General features: G+C 40.6%; 2 protein-coding genes across 3 annotated transcripts in view; one reads left to right on the top strand and one right to left on the bottom strand.

Moving 5' to 3' along the window:
- Nucleotides 1–194: 194 nt before the first annotated feature.
- On the top strand, nucleotides 195–19599 carry vwa2 (von Willebrand factor A domain containing 2). Its single transcript, XM_042508119.2, has 15 exons — nucleotides 195–360; nucleotides 734–940; nucleotides 6316–6377; nucleotides 9912–9986; nucleotides 11317–11450; nucleotides 11546–11655; nucleotides 13898–14095; nucleotides 14172–14305; nucleotides 14451–14580; nucleotides 15461–15516; nucleotides 16064–16171; nucleotides 16249–16827; nucleotides 17155–17706; nucleotides 18909–19031; nucleotides 19212–19599. Exons 3-15 carry the CDS (start codon nucleotides 6326–6328, stop codon nucleotides 19340–19342), a joined length of 2382 nt encoding a protein of 793 aa, XP_042364053.2. The 5' UTR covers nucleotides 195–360; nucleotides 734–940; nucleotides 6316–6325; the 3' UTR covers nucleotides 19343–19599.
- Nucleotides 19600–20250: 651 nt separating this feature from the next.
- Nucleotides 20251–26063, bottom strand: part of afap1l2 (actin filament associated protein 1 like 2) — a 52836-nt gene continuing 47023 nt past the window's right edge. For both annotated transcript variants that reach the window (XM_042507638.2, XM_042507639.2), the window contains 8 exons: nucleotides 24522–24667; nucleotides 24299–24410; nucleotides 23624–23878; nucleotides 23251–23536; nucleotides 21912–22085; nucleotides 21648–21835; nucleotides 21345–21527; nucleotides 20251–20835 (listed from right to left, as the gene is read on the bottom strand). In XM_042507638.2, the coding sequence (XP_042363572.2) occupies nucleotides 20809–20835; nucleotides 21345–21527; nucleotides 21648–21835; nucleotides 21912–22085; nucleotides 23251–23536; nucleotides 23624–23878; nucleotides 24299–24410; nucleotides 24522–24667 (1371 nt within the window). In that variant the 3' untranslated portion in view covers nucleotides 20251–20808. The remainder of the gene's footprint in view (nucleotides 20836–21344; nucleotides 21528–21647; nucleotides 21836–21911; nucleotides 22086–23250; nucleotides 23537–23623; nucleotides 23879–24298; nucleotides 24411–24521; nucleotides 24668–26063) is intronic.

The raw sequence follows: 26063 nt of genomic DNA on the forward strand, positions 1-26063 counted from the left end.
AAGCTGGAAGTGAAACCACAGCCACTGCAGCAAAGCCTTTGTCTACTGGGTGCCCTGTTAATTTTTTAAGCAAAATGCAAATCCTCCTGAAAACGATGCTTTTAAAGACAGCTGAAATTGTGAAAATATCAGTTTGAAAGTTTCTGGCTGGGATAAATAATATGATTTGGGTTTTTTGCAATATAAAACCGTTTAAAGTGTTATGCCCCTCTCAAAAAACAAAAAATGACTAAGAGCTACGGTCGCTGGTGCGGTAATGGTTATATTTAGTCTAGCTGCAGTTTGGTTTGTCCATTTTGAGCTCCTGTAGTAACAACATGAAGAGGACCTACTCATCGAAGTTAACGGCTCCTTTAAAAGGTAACAAAAACACGACGATTCTCAGTTTTAGGTGCCTATAAACTACAGAAAAACACAGTTCTACTCATTTTTTACCAATATATCTCCCTAAATCATACTTAATGGGGTTTATAAGTGAAAATTTAAATGTACTTGAAACAGTATTTTTCCACTGTGAACAATAGGCTACTTTAGCAAAGAAGCTAAATACTTCCTCTATCACGACATGAATGATAAGTTAATGTAAATACACATAGCCTACAATATAAAGTTCAATTTAAAATGTTGTAAAAACATATTCTCTTGTCCCTGAATTTGAAAATTCCTACAGGGAAACCAATGGCGACCGTTAACAGTGCGTCGTGTTTGTCACCCCCCTGTCTCCATACTGCAGGATAAGAGGAGGACAAATTATACGCAACCGGTGCAGGTACATCAGAGGTGGGCATGGCGAGTAGGTGGGGTCGCTGCTTCCCTCCTGTCTGGAGCAGAGAGCCCCGGTGGACCAGACCAGTGCGGACACGCATAGGTGTGGGGAGGCTGTGAGGACGGCTGTCTGAAAGACAAAATAGTGAAGGTTTTGAGCACTGCACAGCGCATGGTAAGTGAAAATAACGAGCATGAGAGCGTGTACTTCAGGGCAGAACCAGAAGTAGCGCAGAGAGTCAGTTTTGGATGGACTGGGCTTTTATTTTGGGAATCTAAACCATTTCTCTTATTAAAAGAGATGACAAATCTACAATATTGTATTGTTATCGATGTATTGTCATACTTTTCTACGTTGAAAAAAGTGATGAAGTAAGTGGTGTGATGCATTGCAAGAAGAGGTCACTTTATTGCCATGCATTTATATGTAGGATCAGCAGTATGTGTGAGAGGTTATTACAGGCTACTCTAGAGAAAAAGTGCAGCCAACTACATAAACAACAGTGTCTAAAAGCAAAACAAAGCCTCTAAAAGCAGCACAAAGCTTTTCTTGACCTCCATCTACCTACTTAGTACTTAAGTAGGCTGACAGGCATCACTTTGTTTGGCTTCTTGAGCAAACCTCTTCTACTGTTGCATGTCAGGGTCACAACCTCTGGCCCCATCTTAAGCCTGCCTCGACCCTTGACACATTTAAGAGTGACCAGATGTTGGCAGATAACAGACTAGAAGTTAAGCTGCAAGGGGGAAAATAAACATGTTTGAACTGATTAGATTTTTGTGACATCCTAAAGGGATAGTTCAAATTTTTTGAATTGGGGCTCTGTGAGGTACATATCCATAGACGGTATATTACATATAGTAGATGTCAGTCCCCGAGTTTGGAAAAGCAAGCTGGAGTGCGACATGGAAGCCAAGCAATGTACTTCTGTGGAGGAGACAACAACAACATTGATTTTAGCCACTTAAAAATTGTCTCACTGAAAGATACTAATAGTTTTAGTGTACACTGTATTGACTGTATTTTCACTGCTTTACCTTTGTGACGGACAGCAATTTCCAATAGAAAAAAACGAAGCTGTGATGTTCCTCTCTTCAAAGCCAGAGAAAAAATGTGATTTAAACAGTGCTGAATAAAGGAGCCACTTGTTTTCCACTGTCTGAAACTGTTATTTTGTTTGTGTTATTGTGTGATTTTGGCACAATAACACAAACTAACTGATCAAAGCAGCGCCCGACCAGCAGCTCTAGTGTTCAACAAGCTAAAATTACTATTTTTGTCTCAGGATCCTGGTGGTTGTGACATAGCATATATGGAAAACTGAAGCTGTAAATGGGCTGAAAAGGTAAAGTGGTGAAATTACTCTAAAAATAGTGTACACTTATATTGATTTTTGTAGGGCGGACTTTTTTTTAGGTGGCTGAAGTACATTTTGTTGCTGACCCTCATCCATAGTAGCACATTGCTTAGCTTCTCTGTCCAAATCCAGCCTGCTTCTTGCCCTCAGGGGGCAATGCTGACCGACATCTACTGAATGTAATACGCTGACTCTGGATAAGTGCCACATACAACCCCACTTCAAAATATCCAAACTATCCCTTTAAGAGAATGTCTGTGTGTATGAGTCTGCATGGCTTTGTCTTGAATATCTACAAACTTTTAATTTAGAGTGTTGTAATGTTGAAGACAAATTATTGATGAATTGAGGAGCTGCCACTCAAAGTTAAAGCAAAGTTTTAGTACATTATGTTGGGATTTTAGTTCTGTTTCCTTGTGAAGATTAGGACTTTACATCGTGTGGTTCCAGTTTGCTTGTGCAGCACAGTCCCGTGCTCAAATGCACACACAGACATTTTGATTTACAGTAAGTTGTGGCTTTTAATCAGCCAATTGTCACATTGTGGGGAAAAAAGTTTCCACATTTGTTCTTATGTTATTTAAAAGTGGCTGTTGCAGGTGACTCACCCTGAAATAATTTCAAGGATGTTTCACACCTCCAAGTACAGGCTAGGAGATCTGTGGATTTTGTATGAAGTTAGTCCGAAAACGAGCACTCCTTTCTAATTATAGACTGCAGAGCGGAGGCACTTTCCAAGCTACCAACCAAATCAGAGCAGACGGCACATCGATAGCTTAGGCCAGCCTTATTTTAAAGGTGGTTTAATTTTTAGGATTGATGCAGTTAGCCATTCTAGTTTTAATTTTCATCACTGTAGATAAGGACTAGCCCAAAGTGTTGGGTTAACCGTCTCAAGGCAGAAATGACTGAAACTGTAACTCACAAAATGACCCTGCTTTGACATTTATTGCTGATAACTGATTTTGAATTGTTTTAGTGACACATTTTGAATCTTGACAGTAAGATAGGACTTTTAGTTTAACTTTCTGCCAAACAAAGCATAAAGTTGTACACTGAGTGTCAGAATGGGAGGAAGACAAAAAGTTTAGGGGTAGAAGGATTCAGAAGAATGCTTGTGAAGAGGGAGCCAATTTCGAGACAGGTGTGTGCAGTGCACGTGTGCGTTTTATATGTAGGCATGCATGGCTGCTTCCTCCTACAAGCATGTGTGTTTGTGTGTGTGTGTCCCCTGGCTGTAATGAAATCTCTTGTCCTCACGACGTACCAGCGAGTGCACAAATAGAGCATCAATAGACCCTGGTGATGTTTATCAGTCGGCGGCTTCTCAGACAGCCACCGCATGTCAGCTCTGCAGATCTGTATCGCAGACACACAGACTCCTCTTAAAGAGAGCTCCGTCCTGCACACAATTCTATCTCTGTCTCAGGAGTACACACAGCTTTACCTGGAGGAAGGGTTTCTCTGGCACGTCCGTCCTCTTTAGTCCACCCCAACATACACACACACAGAGGATATTATGGCCAAGCTTATCAGCAGCCAGAGTTAATCAAACCTTATCTGCAGGCCCTCTTGTGTGTACCCAGCAGTGAACACACACAATAAAGCAGTTTGCTAATCTTTGATTTAGATGTTCACTCAATTAGCAGTTACACACCTGTGTGATTGAATGGAATTTAATTAAGTCCTTTCTTTGTGATGCTTATACAGTTGGTTTTAGTTTTAATAGTTTGTTTTCACTGTGAGAACTTTTTATTTTTTTGAGGTCATACTTACCAAATGTGTTGGCCTGGTAGATGTTTTCACATTTTTCTGTCCACCCTTACTCACATACGAGAGGGTAACAGAATATTTAAAACATCATCACAATCACCAAAAAGACCATAAAGTTGAAGGAACACCTTTCTGACAGAAATAGGATTGTGTGCCAAATAAACTAGTAACTCTGTGTCTAAATAAATTATTTGAATTATTTTCTTCTCACTTTCTGTATTTTGCGGTTTAATCACTGCATTCTAGTCTAACAGAAATAGTTTTGTCTTTCTTGCCTTCTTAACACTTAGGTGTGTCTTACAACAACCATATATTGTTGGGAAAAAGACATTAGCTTTATTATGTCAAATTGTTAATAATGTGGAAAACCACTTGTGAATTTTAACAGATTTTTGCTCAAGGGTGGCATCTGTATAATTTGTCATATAACCTTGCAATCAAGGGCGTAGGTTTCATTTCAACATGGGGGGGGGGAGGGGGCGCATATTTAAAAGAAGTTTTGGGGGTCCTCTGCAAATTTGAGCCCTTTTTACAAAGAGATTGCGCTTTGGGGCCTCTACCAAGTCCCTTCTTTACACCGGCTTTGGCATTTTTACACAGAACTAAACAACAGTGCCATCATGCCACTCCAATGTTTGATTTTAGACAGCATGCTGGCATCGAGGAAGTAAAAGAGGCGTTACATTTATTACATTTAACTAAACCTCTAGTGACATGTAACATACATCTATCTTCTCTGTTATATAACAGCTGACCTCATCTGTTCTTTCTCTTTGAGTCAGGCACTAACTGCTGCTAGTTACTTTTTAAATCTCCTGCGGAGGGTCGCACACATAACACGTCTTCCAAACATCACACCCGTTCAGCCCATGGTCCTGTCCCATTTACACAGACACCATTTTGATGCTGTTACTACCTCCCTTGCCGTGTGAAAGGTGAGACAACTCTGTCCCCTCATTCCACAATCGTACCTTTAATACTGAACGGCGAGGGGTCATAACAGCGATTACATTCCCACCCTAAATAGGCAGTGTAAAAGGGGCATTTGAGTGTCAAACACTTGATGTCCTCCATTCAGGTGCATTTTTATGCACCAATGTATAGTTTAAATGTCTTCATTTAAAAAAAATCCCCTGTTCATGTTTTCATTGGGAAAAACAAATGCATATGTTTTGATTATCGAGGAGAACATGCCCCCTGCTTCCCGCCCCAAAATCTATGCTTGTTCTTGCAATCACAGTCTTTCACACTGGTAACCTACTTCCCAGGTGAACACTGTGATGGACATACTCGCACACTTACACAGCCCTCATCACGTACACATGGTCTGACACATTCCTCTAAAAATCGTGCTTCCTTCTAGGGCTCCTCACCTCACATGCATCAAAAGGAGATGAAAACTTAATATTGCTTATTTTTCTGACCCAGACAAAAACCAGAATGGCCCACATGTTGTGAATCCATGTGCACATCTTTGTTTTGATACACCTTTTGTACATTGTCTTGCAATGTGTGTATATTGTGGTCAAATTTTGTGATTCTTGCTATTGAACAAATTGACATATTTCTCCCCACTATTTGATTGGTCTGTGGGGAATTCTAACTAAATCATTCTGATGTGCAGAACTTTTACCACATATAACACCTGGTGCAGTTTCATTAGAAAACACAAGCATCCTGGTGTTCCTCTGTGGTAGCCGTCAGTCACTGAGTATCTCCTCTTTCAGTCCTCTTTGAAAGGTCAGGGCTCGAGCCTCACGTAGCTGTGAAAACATGGTGAGGGAGCACGCAGGGTGCTCCAGGCGGGTTACTACTACACTGACCTCACTTCACCTCCCTCTGTCATTTTAACTCTCCCCGCTGCACAACACCTCCAGAGTTACAAACCTTATTTTGTCATTCTTCTGAACTGGCTCACAAGTCTTCCTGTAGAAATAATCCAAAAACAAGCATCCAAAATGGAAAAAAGTAGTGTTTCAAACTTCTTGGCTCCTGCACATATTTCCAATACATACACTAGTAGCTCCCAAACTGGGGATCAGGACTCCCAATGGGTACCAATATACATTTGTTGGGTCACAGGATCATTAAAGGGGGGAGAAAGAAAAAAATACTTTCAGAATTTTTGCTTGCTTGTGAAATATTGTAAAATTTTACCCATTCAAGCCTGTAAAAAAACTTAAAATAAATAATATATGAATGAAAACTTGCTCTTATGTCCGCACTAACACCATGACCTCTGATAAGGTGTTACAAGCATGTGTTCATTCATGTTTATTTTAAGGTTACATAAGGTTGGGAATCACTGCTGCACACACTCACATTTTTTCTCACTAAGCTCTCACACAATCTCTCCTCTGCTCTTTGGTGTATTTTGTTGCTTCTTTGAACAAATGTGTTCCCTTGTTTATCATTCCAGGTCTCTCGACATGCACCCTGATATCCATCTCTCCCTCCTCCTAACGCTGCTGCTTCTTCAAGGTCGGTTGGTTTGTTTTATAACTGTTTTGCATTTAGTTTCTGTTGAGGAGTGCCCTCCTGTATCTCTCTGGTATTCAGAGTTTACAGTTTTGGAGGGTCACTTAAAAATCATTTGGTGCATACAACTAATGTGATACTATACAGCCTTTTCACTTCACTAAGCTTGTTCACTTTATTGTCAAGAGTTAGATGAGAAGATTGATAGTTTACCGCTCTTTTGTACAGCAAATATGATGCAACAGCTAGCAGTCAGTTAGCAAAGCCTAATTTCAGGGCTTTAAAATGAGCCATTTCAAGGTAACTGTTTGACTCAAAGGCAGATGAATATTAATATATATCATATACTGATGGGTATAAGTATTTGTAGAGAGAAAGACTGAAGTCGGAGTAATTTTTTTTCACAAATACGGTGATTAAAATGTTCAGTGTGTGGGCATTTGCGAGCATATTTGAGGTATAAATTTGTGCATTTTAAGGTGGAAAATGTGTGATGCTTCACCGTTTCGCCTCTGGTCAACCTAAGACTTTTTTACAAGCTATTTTTCGTCTTAAACCTATCAAGTCTCCAATGCTGAAGAATTCCCGTCATCTGCTCTTCAAAGTGATTTCCTCCTGTACTTAAAATACTTGCTTGTTTCCAGGTTAGTCAAATTTTGCATCACTTTTATAGCATATCGTCAGTTTTTTTCTCTCAGACCTGAGAGTACAGGTATTTGCCTGAGGGGAGAGGCGGGAGTCATGGGGCAATATAATCTAAGACTTGTTTTCAAAAATGACAGCTTCAGCACCATCTGAAGTATTTATTACTGACCATTTTAAGACTTTGAACTTGAGCAAACAAGACTGTTTCACCTTGTCAAGACGCCCCTCTTTCCACCCGTTGCTGACAAGATGGATAACATGTTGCAGTGCTTCACCAGCTAAATATCCTTGTAATCCAGTCTGTCAAGTTAAAATTCCAAGAAAGGAAGCCGATTCTACTTTTAACTGTGATTTCCAGGTAATATTCCTAATATCTCCCAGGCTATGGTGGGATTAATGTCAACTAGGAACTGACTCCTCAGCCCGAAGAATCATGCTTATTATCTTGCTCCTGATTTTCCCGCTGTTTTAATTTACAGAAATAAAGATACGTAGTCATTTTACAAGAGGCACTTGGCTGAACAGACAGGCTTTTTGTTCAGAGCAGTGGGGCCCCGCTGACCATCAGAAAGCAGCTTGCCAAGACCCAAAACTTTCACCATCAGCTGTCAGGAGAGCTTTGGCTGACGTTGGTATTAGGGACAGATGAAAGGGTCAGGATTGAGACAAGGTGGGAACGGAGGCCTCCGACTTGCAGGTGGTACTTCAATTTATGTTTGGGGTTGATTTAACTCTTAAATGTACCCTGACCTCATGCAGTTGGCTTCTTTCCTCTAGTGTATTGATGATGGAAAACTTTATGTAAAGACTTGGATTTAATGGGCATTTGTACAAAAGCGTAAAAAAAAGAGCAGTTACACTTAATAGAGAGGGAAAAGGCCACAATGGTGTTTGGGAACGGTGACAAAGTGAGAACGGAAAGAAATTGGGTTACTTACACAATACCGACATGGTACAGCCTGGTACAAAAACGGTTTTGCTCTATGTAGCTAATTTTAACATAGATGACAACTGTACAAGGGGTGAATTATTTTTATAACTCATCCATTTACATTTTATTAAGGCCTAAAGTTATGCAAATTTGAGGATGGTGCTGCTTAAATGACAGGATATCTGCTGAAAGTGTCCTCGGTTTCCAATTAGATCCATCCCTTGTTCCTCCACAGCTCCCCAAATATGGTCGCTTCTGGTTCAAAAAAACTGAGATGGGGATGACTGAAATGCCAAATTTGAGGCCAGTAGATGACGACACAGTAGCTACATCTATTAATTATAAAGTCTATACTGTAAACATGTCTATTTCTTTTGTAATGTTGGGCATTTCAACATGGAGGTCTATGGGGATTTGCTCTGTTTTGGAGCCAGCCTGAAGTGGCCATTCAATAAACCAATAAACTGCAGTTTTCGGCACTTCGCTTTGGCTTCATTTTTCAGCCTCGGAGACGGACACTTGAAAGACACCAAACCGACTAGTCCACTACTTTTTCAGAATTAATCTTTTAATGTGATCACTGCAATTTTTGTCATTGGCAAAATGGGTTTCATTTACACATTACTGTCAGCCCATATTATTGTCAGTCATATTTCTTCCTCCCTTAACCCTACTTCACAGCTTCAGTGACAGAAAGATGAGTAGAGTAGGAGGATAAAGTCAGCGTTAGCACTAAATTCTCCGACATAGACATCCTCTTATTTCTGTTGAACTTTTGTACTTGAAACCTTTCTTTGATGTGACCGTCCTTCTTCACCTTCGCCTATTTAGCAGACACTAAATCAGCACGAGGCGAACAGCCTGAAGCATCACAGCAACAGGAACAAACTGACAATTTTGTTCCGTGTTGTGATTGGAGAGAATGACTGTGCTATTCAGAGAGTGCAAGCTGTTTAATGTGGAGATACATGTAAAACCATTCAAGCGCTGCGTCTCCGCGCCGGACAAATGCCTCTTTGACCCGTTGGGGTTACCAGGGGCAACAAGGCGTGTTCACATGGGTATTCTGAGCAGGAAATCACATGCCCCTCGCTCCTCTCAGGGCTGTACGTGTGCCTGAATAGAGCGACATCCTTTCAGTGAATAGTGGGAAAGAATGGTTTTCTTCACTTGTCCACTCACATTAGCTTTGAATACTTAATTGTCCATTGCAGAAAGGGTCAAGTGGGAGTCAGTGAACTGTATTGGCTTTATGGACAACATCTCATTTATTATTTAATTTTCCTTCTGAAGGCTCTAATGATGTTTTTTAAAGCCTCTGAACAGACTTAGATAAAATGGAAAACAGCTGAGGTTTACAGAGCAGTGTGACTATTTTTCTTGCTTAATTTTTTATCCTAATTTCATAGTTGTGATTTATTAGAAAATAAAGCACAAACAAGAAAAAAGACTTTTTAAATATGTGCATAAATTTGTGTTTCTTACATGAGTTTTTTCCCTTCTTTTTAACTTCCCCTCCTGTTAATCATCATTCACCCCTCAGATTTATCTTGAGGCGGTCCTTAACCTCAGGTGTCAATTTTATTAATTTTTCAAGCCCATCGTCAAGAATTACAAATTTGCCTGAAGGGGCTTAACAGTCTGTAAAGCATACAACACCCTTTGTCCTTTTCCACCCTCGCTTCAGGAAAAAAAAACTTTAATGGGAAAAATGTTGTTTAAGAGTTAAGGTAGCCTAGACACATTTGTGAACATTTTTTTCATAATAAAGTATGTTTTTTGTGTTATTCTTGAAAAAAAAACCAATACAGCACCTATGTATGTTGTATAAGGTTTTGTTTCAAAATGATGGTTTTGGTGGCCTAACTACTGTATCTTAATACCATTATGTTGGAGCCATGTATGCACATACAGTATGTGTGGACAATGTGACTGACCTCTATGTTGTTTGTCCCTCCTAGTCCAGCAGAGCGCCTCAGTGCAGGAGATCCAAACCAGCCATGAAAACATCATCAAGATCAATTCAGCAGGCGAAAGTAAGTAACTTACCCAAAAAACGACACAAAACAAAGAGGTTGTGGTTACTGGATGGAACCGTGACATACACCTGCATGCATGTAATTGTATGTTAGTAATTAAATGATGCAAGCATGACTTCGGTGCTCCGCTTGAACTAAACCATGATGGCACATATATGGGCACAGAAACGCAAAAGGCCCCACTATCTCACAAGTTTTTGTCCTTTTGTAGTTATTTTGTGTCTCTCTGAGGTCATATTGTAGTGATTTTGTATCCATGTGGTGTCTATTTGACATCATGTTGTGTCTCTTTGGTAATTTTGTGGTTATTTATCCTCTTTTTGTAGTCATTTTGAGGAAATATTGTGTCTCTTTGTAGCTATCTTTCCGTTTGTAGTCATTTTGTGTCTATTTGACTGGATAGTTTGTCATTTTTGTAGTCATCTTGTATGTCTCTGTATACATTTTGTGTCTCTGAGGTCATATTGTAGTCATTTTGTCTTTATGAGATAATTTGGTGTCTATTTGACATCATTTTGTTTCTTTTTGGTAATTAATTGTAGTATTTTTTTCACCTTGTGGTTGTTTGGTCCCTTTTTGTAGTTATTTTGTGTCTCGTTGTGGATCCTTTGTAGGATAAGGCCTGAGGGGGCGCTAACACTTCGGGCCCCTGGGCCTCAGCCTGGTGGGCCCTTTCAAAAATCCACAAATAATGGCATGGTGTGTATAAGCTGAAGTGACAGAATGTGCAGGGACTGACGTAGACGAGGTTATAAAAAAGTTTGAAGAATAATGAAGTTGCAGTGAATAGCTAATAAAACTGTGAGATAGAATGAGTAGAAGACTGGAAGAATCCTTTGAGGCGGTGGGTGGTCTCATTAGCCTGATGTCTGTGTCACAGAGAGAAGTGTTTGGAGGTGACTTTCCCAGACGCAGACAGACGGCACACTCACTGTCTCTAATGGCCCTCTTCATGATCAGCTGCACATTCTGACATGACAGCAACACTGCAGATTATTTATGCCACCAGTGAGCACAAACATGCTCGGTGATGGTTTTGTGAGTGTGTTCCTGGGAAAGGAAAATGAGCTCGCCGGCACGCTAAACTGTTTTTCTCTTATTACGTCAGGGTATTATTTTCATCAACTCCATCCCATTTTATCGCTAACCAGGATAATCCCATAATGTCCAACTAGAACAAAGAAATGGAGCTGTTTGCCAGAAATGCAGTGAAGACAATTAATTAGTTTTGATGTATTTTATCTACTTTTCCAGTGTGTTTAACTGTGTGTGTGTGTGTGTGTGTGTGTGTGTGTGTGTGTGTGTGTGTGTGTGTTTTCATGGGAAGTGATGATGTGCTCAGCAGCCATGGATATCCTTTTCCTCATGGATGGTTCTTACAGCGTGGGGAAGGGCAGCTTTGAGAGGTGCAAACACTACGCCATCAAACTCTGTCAGGCACTCGACATCGGACCAGACAAGGTTAGTTTTCTTTCTGTTCTTCTCCCTCTTTCCCCTCTCTAGCTCTCTCTTTCTCTCATGTCAATCGTCATCCATGTAATCCCACCCTGGTGCAGGTGCGAGTCGGCTTGATTCAGTTTGGTTCCACTCCTCGGCTGGAGTTCGCCCTGGACTCATACACCACCAAACAAGAGCTGAAGAAGCACTTGAAGAAGATTTCTTACAGGTGTGTTTCTCCTCTCATCTCACATTGAGACAGATAATGCTTTAGGATGCAAAAGACTATATCATAGTGTGATTTGGAGTACGTGGAAGGGCGGCAGCTTTTTTTTTTATACTGCTAAAGGTAAATGACTGAAAAAATAATGACTGAGAAGATGATATACCAGCGCACGGATAGGTTGCGAATTTTTATTCTATGTTGGTGACACCTGAGCAAGTCCCATTTATTCAAGAAGGCGATTAAATTTATTTTTATAAATGTATCTATCTACCTATCTATCTATCTATCTATCTATATATATATATATATATATATATATATATATAGTGCTTCCCTTTTTTAAATAGCATTTTTGAAAACCTGGAAGTCATTGGGACAATTGCTCATTTTCCTATGAGAGATGAGTAGGAATTAGTTTCAACATGGGCAGAAATCACAGCAGTTTCCTTACAAATACATAAATATGTGCTAAATTATACTAACAAGTTTCTTGAGAATCTTCATGCTTTCAACTTTTTTTGGCATGCACTCCTCAAAATTCTCTAGTGTGGTTTCAGGTTTATAACATTAATGAAAGAGCTGGCAATAATGGCAAAATAGGGAGTTAATAAAGGTGAGGGTTGATTTATGTTTGACAAGTTATCTGGATCAAATGGAGCAGATTTTGTTCAAACTTGTGCTGAGAACAAAACACACAAATATACACACATTCAGAGGTAATATAAATGCTCCCTGGAGAGGAAAACAAATTAATTTCAGATTAGAGGGGCACACCACAGGTGGTCACTGGATATTAGATAAGTGCATAAGCCGAGAAAGATAATTTGGCCAAGTGTGTGTGTCTGTGTGTCTTTTTGTGTGTGTCTGTGGTGTTCACAGTTTGGCACACCATCTGGTTTGAAATGGCTACCCACGTTTTAAACTTATTAGCTGTCGCCTCACCTCACATCAAACTAATACCTTTGAGAGTTCAAGTGTTGGAGTGCCATGTCAGTGTATGTTTATTCATGCATAACTGGCACTCCACTATTTTTGTTAAATGTTGTATAATTTACATCACAAAAAATACTATTTTGTGCTTTAAAACTCCTACTTTGCATTATTTCTCCCCACTCCTGACCAAAAATATGACTAGAAACATGGATAATGTGCATGATTACTTATGACAACACTGCAGTAAACAGTAAAATGTAAAGTATGCTAGACACAAAATGTTACAGACTCCAAAATAATTAGATTTTTTTCAGTGGCTCAATTCATTCTTTTGAAATAGTTAAAGTTGCTTTTTCAAGGATTTAGGTATCGTCCACTTGTTCATGTATTTTTTCCTTTTTTCTTTTTTTTTTAATGTGGCTTTTTCTGTGCGTTTTGGCTGTTCATTCACTCACAAACTGGGTTTTAGGTCAGTGAAAACAGACCTTTTATAAAACCCCGTTTAAGGTGAAGATGATCAAAAAGCTATGTTGATGCACAGAGTGTGCTGCATTATCTCCTTTGTGAGGCGTCAGGAATCATAATGCGCTGTGGAGGTCACTGCTAAGTAATTGAACGCTCCGCTTGTTGGTTTGGTACACTCTTGACAGCGCTTCCAATTGTGGTTTCGCAGTTTCATTTGGATGGAAATTTTTTATAAAATCACGCTTGTGTGGATGGAATTTCTTTAGCAGAAACCAGAAACCATTACCTTGTGTTGTTAACAATGAATCTGGTCAAGGGAGCTGAGGTATTTTAATCATGCTTGAAGGCCTTTGAAAGTTTCATGGTATTATTTTGTAGGTTCAGTGCTCTAAGAAGACATAGCATTGTTTTCACAGCTGGAAAAAAAGTATCAATCAGAATGGGAAATCTGATATAATGGCATCTAAATGCCTCACTACCTGTACATCGCTGATTAGGTTTCAGCTGCTGAGTCTCCTAACAACCTCACGTGTTTCTTTTTGGCAGGTGGCGAGATTGAAAAATGGCTCCTGCACAAACTGACATTTATGTCTTTTTGAAAAAAAGTGTCATCGTTTTTAAATGGGTTTTTGAGCCCTTGGGTGATGAAACTTCAGACAATTACAGATGCATTCGCAGTCCAAGAACTAAAACAGGAATTCAATCAAAATTGGTCTGTGGTTTACTTTGGCAGTGACATGCAGGCTAGTATTAACTCTGCTGGCTTCTGTAGTGCAGTACAAATTCTCTAATTGTTCTGTTTTGTTTTCGTTCAATGGTATCATTAAAAAAATATCTGAACCCCCAGGGGAGGCAGCACCCAGACAGGCCTGGCTCTCAAGTACGTGCTGAGGAAGGGTTTCCCAGGCGGCCGTAACTCCTCTGCCGCAGTGCGGATTGTCATCCTCTTATCAGATGGGAAGTCTCAGGGCAACGTGGTGCAGGCGGCGGAGCAGCTCAGAGAGACCGGCGTGGTTGTGTTTGCTGTGGGCATCCGCTACCCCAAGTATGTTTCTGGTTGAACAATGATAATATATTAAACGACTTCTTTTCAGTCTCTAGAAAAGTTTTTTGTTTTTCAGGTGGGAGGAGCTACATGCTTTGGCCAGTGAGCCAATGGAGAGCCACGTCTTCTTCGCAGAGCATTTCCTCGATGCTGTCAACGGCCTTTACACCACACTGACCACCTCTTCTGTCTGCAATGCCACACCTGCAGGTGCAAGACTTTTTCACTTTTATGGCAATTATGTCCGCCCTTTCCCTCTCTTCTTTACTTTTTTGTGTTTCTTTTTTTTTCAATTCCATCATCACATCCCCATTTCACACACATCCCTACCCAAACCTCCTGTACCGTTCCCCAGGCTGTCAGATGGAGTCGTTTCCCTGCGAGAGGAAAACACTGGAGACAGTGAAAGAGCTGCAGGGGAATTACATGTGTTGGAAAGGCTCCAAGGGGTATTCACCACACACGTCTCTCTGTCCATACTACAGGCAAGTGGACATGAACGCATGAAAAAAGGATTCTTGTTGTCTTTTTATGCACTTTTACAAGAGAAAAACCTGTACTCAGACTCAAAATTCTAGATAATTACTTGATATGAATCCAGATCGTATAATGGACTTTTTTTTTTTTTTTTTTTAATGAGTATGAGCATTAACCGCGTAAAATGTGTCAATATCCAGGGGAGGAAATTCTCATTCTCTACACTTGTTTTTCATTGCTCAATGCACCACAAGACTGGGGTCAATCAACAGGGCAACTCCGATGTGTTAATGTGCTGTGTCAGTCCGAGGGTGTTAATAAAAAACAAGTGCAGTTCTGCCACAGCCTCCCAGGGCAAATTAAAGGGGGCTAATTTAATTTCACAGCACACTGCAGCCTCACCACAGTGAAATGGCCAAAGCCAAGTAGAGCTCACTGCTGAAGAACCATCACGTTTCCATTTGATCTTCCACATTTCTCATGAATCCACTAAACTGCCAAGCAAATTATTTTCACAAAAACTGATTTTTTTAGTCACAGCACAAAGTAGGAATGCTGTTTGTTAAATACAGTAAAATGGATCTATGTAATATCCATTTAAATTAAGATTCACATAAATGATAGATAGCATGATCCGACGTACATGTTTGCAAAATAAAGAAATGGTCAGAATATGTATAATGCCTCTCTTTGTTGTAAAGCTTAGTGTTTATTTACATCATGGGAGGACCAACACAGAGCCAATTTGAAAATGGAAATTTCGTTTATACGATAGTGGATAGAAAGAAAATTATTTCTCACAAAATACTACATTTTTTATTCATTTTCAACCTCACACAACAATTTAATTTTGTGTTAGTCCAAATCATTCAAATGTGTGTGTTGCAGGTACAACAAGATGTACAAGAGACACCAGACAGTCTGCCATCGGACTATCTGTCCAGGTAACAACTCTTGTCCTCTCTTTCTTTCTCTCTTTGAGATGTAGTGTACATGCAGTGTTGACAGACTAACTTTTAATATGTATTCCACTGCCACTTGCTGAATATATGCCCTAAAATGTAACCTGTAATGTATTCCTTTAGATTATTGAACTAAAGTATTGTATTGCTAATACTTCAGATTACTTTTGGAATACTTCAAAATTGTCTTGCTGAGCTCATTTGTTTTTGTGGCAGGTGCTCTGCACACACACAAATTGTTGCATTTGTTTTTGAAAAAAACAGTTAATTGAAAATGTACCAATATGCCTCATATGAATTTTAGATCAAACAAAACAAAGCAATCCCTTCAAGTAATCTATTTTTACAGTAAGTATATACAGAATACCATCAGTTTAAACTGTAACAGAATACAGTTACTCATACTTTGTATTTTTAATATGTAATGTTGTTTCTTTTATTCCATAATTCCCAAACTCTGTGTTTACGCCTGTTCATATACATTTATAAAGCCTACTTCCTGCTATTGTCTTTCTCTACTACGCTGTAGATCCCTGCGACTCTCAGCCCTGTCTGAATGGTGGAACATGTGTATCAGAAGGTCCAGAGGGTTACCACTGCAAATGTCCACCTGGCTATGGAGGAGACCCACACTGTGGTCTGTACTTACTTAAATATTAGTGTCCTCCAGCTGGTTGCATACTATCTCTAACCTGACTCTCCGTCCCTACTCAGCTCCTGCATTATCACTGGACTGCTCCGTGGACCTGCTGTTCCTGATGGAGGGCTCTGCCACGCTCACCTTGGAGGGCTTCCTCCACCTCAAGTCCTTCCTAAAACGCTTCCTGCGCACTGTGATCGGGTCCAACAGCCCCAGTAGAGTCGGCCTGGCTGTGTTTGGTGGAGACACCAAGGTCGAGGCCCCAGTGGACAACTTCAAAGGGGATCTGAGAGGTCTGCTTAAGGCCGTTGAGGCACTTGAGCCAATAGGCGGCGAAACCCTGACAGGCCAGGCGCTTCGCTATGTCACACGTCACGGCTTTGTGAGTGCGCCAGTGTTTGCGGATGTCACAGATGACCTGCCCCGTGTGGTGGTGCTGCTCACTGCCACTCCTGCTGTGGACGAGGTGGTAGAGCCCTCTAAATACGCACGAGACAGAGAGATCTTCCTCATAGGGGTGGGACCAGACTACTTAAGGGGACAACTGAATAATATCACAGGGAATCCTCAGAGGACTATCACCTACACGCCACCTGAGTTCAGTGCTAAGATCCCTGAACTGAAGGCTAAGATCTGCAGTGTGGATACTCAAGGTACTGACTGATAGACTGACTAGTTAATACCTAATAAAATATCCAAATTACCATGTGAATAACAGTGTTATTTTGTAGTAATTAATTCTTAAAGGGAGACATGCTCAGTCATCTAAGAAATGCATTAAATATGTAACAAAACATCTCCAAATCCTTCAGATCTCCCTTCTATAACATGAAGTTTAATAAACCCTCTGGAATTTGCAGAAAAAAATATATCTCTAGGGTCTTGAAATAGCACTTCTAAATCCTGTTTTGTATGTTTCCACTAGTGATCACTGTCTGTAAATTTTAACGACATAATTTTTTGTCTTTTTTGTTTTTCAGGTTGTTTGGGCCAAGCAGTGGACCTGGTGTTCGCCCTGGACGCCTCAGGTGGTGTCAGTCCTGATAATTTTAGCACCCTCCGTGACTTTGTGCGCAGCCTCACCGTCCAGTTTGACATCAACCGTGACGTGGCTCAAGTGGCCCTCGTGGCCTACGGTCGGAGAGCCACCACCGTCTTCAACCTGGACACCCACGAGACTGGTTCTGCCATCCTCAAGGCTGTTGGTGATGCCAACTACATGGGCGGAATGGCTTCAACTGGCGCAGCTTTGCTTCACGTTCACTCCAACGTCCTCACGGTGGCCAAAGGTGCACGGCCTGGAGTCAACAAGGCCGTGGTAGTGGTGACAGACGGTTCAGGCAGTGATGACGCTGTTGTTCCAGCTCAAAAGATTAAAGATAACGGAGTTTCGCTGTTTGTGATCGGCATTGGAGATGTACAGAGAGAGAGGCTGCAGCAGATTGCTGGTTCAGAGGAACACATGATCGCGGTGCCGTCTTACGAAGATCTCAAGTACTTTGAGGATGTTCTGGTGCAGATGCTGTGTTCAGGTGAGACTACAGAAATTCTTGTTACCAAACCCTCTCAGGACAGCTTGTCCTGTTTTTTACAAATGTGTCAGCTACATTAGCGAATCTCGCTCCTCTTGCCTTCCTTGCTGTCTGAAGTATGCTCTGCTGCTCCGGGAGCGTGGTGCTCTGAATAACCTACAGGTTTATTCCGGTAGCGCTCTGAATTTACCATATCCAGTTTTTAAGTTTTCTGAATCACAGTCTCACGTTCAGTGAGCAAACCTCTAACATTACAATACCAAAAATGGCAGAAAGTAATGCACCCACAGAGATAACCACTCCTGACCACTGAAAAGAGAAAATGTGGGATTGAAAAAGTTTATATAAGCTGTCATGTCTTTCGTGCCTTTAATTATTACTAAGAAAGAAAGCTATCAAATTTCCAAATTAAAACGCTGATCGGTAATGTTGGAATGCCTTCTAGTGGACAGAACCTGTAACAACCACAAGCTAATGGTGGCAATGAATTTAGCAATACATAACATTGTGTATACAGCGTATTAAATATGAAAAAAGGGCTATGGTAGAAGCTTTTCCGGAACCTCAGTGCTGCCTAGGCGTAACTGGTATTTTCTTCCCAACCTCTACAGGGAGAAAAGGCTGTCATCCAGGTGGTGGTTTTCTTTAATTATAATCCTGGCCTTATTCTCGCTGCATCTAGTGTAAATAATCTTTAGGCAGGGTAGAGCACTCCCCATTTTATGTGCAGCTAAACAAACGACTCTTTGCAGAGCCTTACGATGCAGTTGAGTGCTTTTCTGTAACAGGCAGTGAGGTTCCCTGACACTCTCGATGGTGTAGGAGTAGAAATTCCTCAGTATTTGAGGGGATACCAAGAAGATCCTCAAGCATCTGAGGTGAAACAGCATTGCCGTTCTCATCACTGAGTCAGTGTGCAGCGCCCAGGTCAGGCCCTCTGTCATGAGGACACAAAGGTACTTGAAGCTGTCGTCCCTCTCCAGAGAGTACTGGCTCATTTTAAGGGAGTGCAGTTCCTTCCCTGCTTCTTCCTCAAAGTCCACTATCATCTCCTTATGTATAGTATAGTATTATACAGGAAGACTGAAAGCTCTACTCTATCGATAGGAAGAAGGGGTTGATTAAGAAAGGGACCTGTACAAAATATGAGTTTGCGAACTTAATGGTATGGTATCAAGCTGATTTCTGATAACATTTCTTAGAGGTTAAAAAGCCGGTAAACCTGTGCAAGCCCAACCCGTGTATGAATGACGGGACCTGCATCCTGTCTGGAGGGAGCTTCCGCTGTCAGTGCCGAGGCTATGAAGGACCACACTGTGAAACAAGTCAGTGGCAATAATGAGTCTTCTTTCCTTGTTTTCTTTATTTGCCTCCACTTTCCTGCCATGAAAAATGTTACTATCCTTACTCCTTTCTATAGAACCTTTGCTCTCAAGTGTTTATCAGTCAAAAGTCTTTGCAGTAAAAGCATAATTTGCATGTGCATGTGACTTTTCTGTCTGTAGGAAGCAGCAGGTCTTCATCCAGAGGAGATCTCCCGAGGCCTGCGGGTCTCAGGAAGAAGAGCAGGCAGAAGAAGAGTCACCAGGAGCTCCTGCATCTCTACAAACTACACCGTAGGAGACACACTGCCTGATACACACATAAACACACATACTTTACACAAAACCAAGTCGCTTATGGACACTTAAGAGAACAAGGACGTCTGCCGGTCCACAGTGGAGTAAAAGGGAAACATTAAGGTTACTGTTTTAGTATTTAAACATGAACTTAAACTTCAATAAGTGCCTTCAAACTGTGTGTATTTCTACTGTTTGTTACTGCGCTCACTGTTTTGCAATTGTCTCAATGTGGTTTTCTTGTTTATTCAAAGATGTAAACTTTTATATATTATAGTGTATACTTGTGTCATTTTATTATCACCATAACCTCGTTATCTCCTTCAAACTTAGAGAAACATCCAATTTGTGCCAAAAACAATGCTTCACACCAAGTGCTCTATTTTTATGTATTAATATAATATACTATATTTACAGTTTTTAAAATATGCCCTTCCTTACATGTTCTTCAATGTTAAAGATTTTTTTTCTTCGAACAAATGAACAAAATTATTGTATAAATATTTGTATATATGTATTTCATTATTGTGATTTTATTATTAGTTATATTACATACAAACATACATACATACATAGTACTAAAAAATAGAGAAAACTAAGGCAGCTTTTATACTTTAACTTACCCTATACTAATATCCCTTCTGGTGGAAAGAGGAAAAAACTTCCATAATGCATGATTTGTCAATCCAGCTTTAGTCAGTAGTGTCTTTTAAGAAATGAGAATTATTCCACTTTTACAACAGCTAAGAAGCTTTAAAAGGGTATACTGAAGTGACGTGTAATTTTAATGATCAACTAAAAGTTGATCCAGCATCCTTCGCAAAAAGCATTGTTACCATAGTGAAGCTTCGGTCCATTTTCAACAGACAAGCTTGACTGGCTGGTGTAACATTTAGGGGCAAAACAAACAAATTTCAAGCCAGTATTGTCGTCAGTACATTTTTATTTGAATAAAAAGTGCATTTTTAGCTAGCAATACAAGCCACATGAGGCTGAATAATGGTGTAAATATATTTACATCTTGGCTACCAGCATATATGAACCAAGCTACAATCTAGAGTGTACAAAAATGGCCAATTTTAGTTAGAGGGGTGTCTTTCTGTCTCAGTGGTTTTAAATGTTTGGCTGTTTTCAAATGTCCCATTTGTGCATCGCTATCTAGAACAATTGTTAGACTGGCCAAAATGCTGCTACTTCAATGTCCTCCCTCTAGCAAATGGCGACAAGGTAAAAAGTCATTGAAACTGAGATTATCCAGTGGTGTTTGAGAAGACTGCTCGTGCATCTCTCTGATTGGCTCTTTATAGTCTTGGCAGGGAGGTGAGGAAGATGAAGCGTCCAGAGAGAGAAGGGAGGATGTTGATTTAACCGTCTGGTCTGGTAACTTGGCAGTTCCTTGCTGAAGCAAGACAAGTTGTGGACAGCCGACCGGACCAAGAGAAACTCATGAATTTAGGAGGTCAAAGGGAATTCATGTTTTCTTCTAGGTGGTGGATTTCTTCTCCCACTCCTGTTAATACAAAAATATAGATATACAGATATATAATATACATTCTTTTGGACGTAAGTGGATGGTTTTCAGTTGTCCGTAATGCTTACTTTGCAGCTTGTTTCATTTAATAATGGACCAAACAGCAAAACTGTTGTCTCCATTTGTCACTTTGACACAAAAACATGTTAAATTTAGGATCCAGGCCGATAAATTTAGATGTTTCCCTTTAATATATCTGCTGCATTTATGTGTATGCTGCATTTTACTGCCGCAGATGTTCATGGTTGTGTTCTTTTTAACTCCTTTTTATACTGTTGGGTAGTTCAGTCATAAGCTATGCATCATATTCTGTAAGATGTTGATAGCATTTACAGCAACAAAGAGTAGTGGAGTAGTAAAATGTACAATATCCACCTCTGAGATGTAGTGGAGTAGAAGTACAAAGTTGCATAAAATTGAAATATTCAAATAAAGTACCAGTACACTGAACTTGTACTTAAGTACAGTACTTCAGTAAATGGTCTCACCATGGCTTTCTGCAGGACTTTGCCTTTGGTGGCCATGATGGAGGCAGGTCTGTTCTTTAGTGCAGAGGCAGAGTTGACTGGGGAGCCTGGCTCTGCACTGACGTTGCTGTTGCAGGGTTGGGATGGTGATGGTGATGATGATGATGATGTCATCTGGGTAGCAGGGTGGGTTGTTGCTTTAGCCTGAGGGTGAAATATTAAAGATGTAGTTAGGGAGTGAAGCAACCAGCAGCTCTGACTTGGATGTCAAATATTTCACATAAATCAATTTCCTGTGTTCACCCGGATGACGTGTACACTCACCGTGGGTGTGTCCTGGAGGCTGCTGTCCAGTGTGGTCCCCAGTGTGAAAGGTCCTGCCTCCACCTTCTTCAGACTTTCCTTCACTTCCATCAACCGTAGCTCCACCTCGACCCTGCGGCGCTCTGCCTCTCGACACGCCTCGTCCTTCTGCTTCAAACGGGCTTCTAATGAAGCCTGCTGCTTTGTATCTGAGGAAGAGACAGCTGTGAGTCACACACATCAGATACAGTCTTCAATAATGTGTCACAGGAAGTGCAGACATACCTTGGCAGGCACTGAGCTCCTCTTTGGTTTCCCTCCTCTCTTTCTTTAGGTTTGACAGACTGCTCCTCACCTCCTCCCTCTCTCTCTCCAGACGGTCGCGCTCATCAATGTAGCGCCGCATGTCTGCCTCTGTGCGGTTCTTGCCCAGTTTCACTTCTACTGCACCGGGACACCCTGGGAATTAAAGGTAGAAGTTTTATGTATTTTAGCTCATACATAAGTAAAACAACCGCAAGTCTCCACGAAAATTGATGAATCATGTGTGCTCCAGTGCTACCATCATTTACACTATAAGATTTTGCAAAGACATGAGATCTTGCAGGTTCACTTTGTGCAAGACTACAACTAGATTACGTTTGATAATATTTCTTATCCTGCTTCTGGTGGAAAACATTGTGCCAAACTTCCTTTAAGAAATATGACACCTCAACAATTTCTTACATGCCCACAAAAACACTAAGTTACTCTAGAAACGATAAGAGGCGTAACATGTTGATAATATTCTTGTCATTTTAGTATCAATATAATCCAAAAAGATCAACTTTATCTGCTTAAAAACTTAATATTTTGTCGCCCCAATTCGCTACCAGCCTCTGTTGGTTAGCTGTGCTATTTTAATGGGAGAACTTCAGCATTTGCATAAGTCAAGACTTCAAATTTTTGTAATATTAAACATATTTGATTTAGCCGAAATGACACAAAATAGACTGACTTAAGACAACTCAGACTGAGATGGCATGCACCAACTGAGGTACAACTATCATGATTTTATTTCTATATTGGAAATTTATCTGAAATCTGAAATCCATTGAGAAGTCATCATTAGCTGCACCTGTCAATTGTCTGGCTTGCTGGTCTTGGTTATTACTTTATCTTCACCGCTCACTTCTTTAATTGGTTTTAACTCAATTCTCTTGTTTTTTGGTCTGTTATTATGGTCTTAATTATTATTTGATTTAATTCAATTATTTTTTTAAGTGGTTTTAATGTCTTATTAATTGTCACTTTGAAAAACCTTGGTTAATTATTTCAGTTTTTATTCCTACTTCTGTACTGTTGACATCACTATACCTCACATGCTGTGCTGCACATTTTGCTTCCACCAGGTATGAATTGTGCTTTATATATAAAGGTTTGCCCGCTGTTCTCAAAAAGCTTATATGAATTGTAATATAGAGCTGCAATCCACTTTGAATCTGTGCCTTTTGCTGTAGGAGCTGCAGCGTTTCACTAGAGGGCGCTGTGGTATTGTGACATTACCAAGGAAGGGAAGCGGTTCATCTCAATAATCTATAAACATTTTCCACTTAATGTTAATAATTTACAAATAAGTCCTCACCTATGGTATGCGCCTTGGGCCGCTGAGGGTGAGGACTGTGAGGGAATCCAGCAGAAAGCGTCTGGCCTTTGTGGATCTGTCCCCCGGAGGAGGTGAAGGCCTGTGGGATTCCTACATTGCTCCTCTTGGGGGTCTCTTGGCTTTGGGTTGACGTCTTGACTGGTTGAGTTTGTGGCTGTGATGGAGTCGGGGGCTGCTCTTGTTCTGGTTTGCTGGTCACAGATGTGGAACTTGTTCCATTTATCACAGGTGTTGACTCTGGCTCAGGGCGGTTAGTTGAAACAACCTGGATATTAAAGCACAAAACATAAATTCCATGCAGCGGTGAACAGCTATTTGCCTAAAATACAGCAGATATTTCTGTATTACCAACCTCTTTTATTTGAGATGAGGACTCCTTCTGCTCCTCTATTGGAACTGGGGAATGTCTAGAGGTTTCTTTGGCAGGAGGAGATTTACCCCCACAGGACGTATGGAGGAAGGAGCGAACAGGGACCAGGTCCAGGTAAATCCTGTTGTCTGTGTCCTGCTCTGTTTCCACTGAGTCCTTGGTGTCCTGCACGGACGTTTCATTATGTTCCTGAGGATTGTTGTCCTCGCTGTCTGGCAGGCCGCTTTCCTCAGCATCCTGTATTACACAGGAGTCGGAAGTTATGTGATGGAAAGTGGCCAGATTGAGTGAGTCCTTGTAACAGTGAAAGTGAAATTGAGGATAATAGGATAATAAGAAAACAAAAGCAAGCAGAGTGGCTGCAGGGTCCTTATTCAAAAAAGAAAAATAATAGTCACTAGAACAACGACCTCACGGTTGAATGCCTTTGCTAACCAGTCAAGTTGCGGTTACATCCATGTCTGTCCGTACTCATTTTTTGATAATCAGTCAGTGTAATTTTTCTGCAAAAGTTCACAAATATTTTATGGTTTATGGATGAACATGCACTACCAAATTTAACAGCTGAGTTTCCAGGGCTAAAGTGATACAGAGGATTAGTGCATTGATACTGGAAGAAGATTAAGTGTCTCAATTTTTTGGTTTTAGATAACGTACCTCTGGATCAGCTATAGACGCCACATCATCATACAGTTCATCAGAGTTGTGAGAGATGGAGGGTGGGGTGTCTATGTAGGTGTTTGGCTCTGAATACCTCCTCTGCATCAAGCTAGAGAGACACAGGAATACACAGAGGGGTAAAGTGTGAATAATGTGCAGAAGTATACATGCAACAGTCGGACCAGAGTCCCTTAAAGTGGACAGAAATTAAGGGTCTTACTATAAGGAAGTCTTGGCAGCATTGACGATGCTGGAGATCCTCTCAGCGTTTACGTAGTCATACGTCAGCTCCTCTGGGTCCATCTTGCTCCCTGTCTGTGACAGTAACAGGCCCAGCCAGTGGCCCATGTCTGCAGACGTCTTAGCCTGAGAGAGGAGAGGAAGATAAAGCGTTGATCAAAGTGCATTCAGTACATACCATGCACTTGAAACATCATGAGTTCAAAACAAGCCTTTGGTTTATGCTGCATACCATCTGTGTTTTTGCAGAACAATATGATGTCACAGCTGACCTTAGACCTTTTAGATATAAAATGTCATCACTTTATGATGATAATTTATTAGACACGTGTGAAATTCTGTTCATACTTCAGTCCAAGTGGACGTTTGTGCCAAATATGAGGAAACTCCTGCATGGCCTTTTTGAGATATTGCAATCCTGAGAATTAGAGGGACGCACAGTCACAGTGACCTTGACCTTTCTCTACTAAGACGTATGTATGTAAGAACGTATGCACGGACAACCCAAAAACATAATGCTTCCACCACAGCTATTGCTGGTGCATAGCTTCCCAGCAGTATTTAAATATGCAAAACCTTTTAAGAAGTGAAATGTCGAATATCCTCAGCTGAGCAGTTCGACTCATCCAAGAAGCGATAGCAATTTGCAGTTTTGTGACAGACAATGATGTCTTTTGCCATTTGAAAATAGCAGTTAGTGTGACTGATACAGATAAAACAGCTCTTTTCAATAACCAGGCAAAATTATACCCATAATAAGACAATTTCACAAAGAGAAATGTTCACAACCAATTATTATTTTGTGAGGTTCAAACGGCTCATCTAATAGAACTGTGTGAGGCAACACATGACGGACACATGAATTAAAAAAGGTGATACATTTCTTTAGGTGTTTTGTTTGTTTTGGTAAATACTGGACAGGGAAAAGTTTCAATTTATGAAAAAAAAAACAATCATAACAAGAAAGAAAACAAACCGTAAATGTGTCAGAGCCCTCAAGACTAAACATTAAACTCCACTGGCCTACGACCAAATATGCACTGTAGCAGGGTGGTACTGAAAACCTAATGAAAAGGGCGTAGCATTAGTCCCCTAAATCCCAGTACACCCACACCCTTCACTCACACACACATATGCACACAAACATGCAGACCACCCTTGTGTGCACACATATAGTACTCAGGCTAAGTTTGATGTCAGCAGAAAGAGATTTCCACATGAGGACATGTTTCCTATAGGTAGCTGTACACCATTTTTCTTTTGGAGTGATACTGACATTTGTTTTTTTCTCTTGCTTGACTTCTGGTTATTTCTCAGGGCAACAGTGACCTGTCCTCCCCTACAGAGACACTGTGATGTAACTGGAAACACACAGTGCTGCATCCCACCATATTTCTATTTTCAATCATCTTTAGGAACGCAGTCTGGCACCCCACTACAACTCAAAGCCCTCACTTTGGTGAAAGACGTCACAGTGTCAAACTATTATGTGTTAAACAGTGTCAAACCGTTTATTCAGATG

Source organism: Plectropomus leopardus, chromosome 19 (assembly GCF_026936395.1).
Source record: "Plectropomus leopardus strain MGB_pleo_1.0 chromosome 19, ASM2693639v1, whole genome shotgun sequence".
Lineage (NCBI taxonomy): Eukaryota > Metazoa > Chordata > Actinopteri > Perciformes > Serranidae > Plectropomus > Plectropomus leopardus.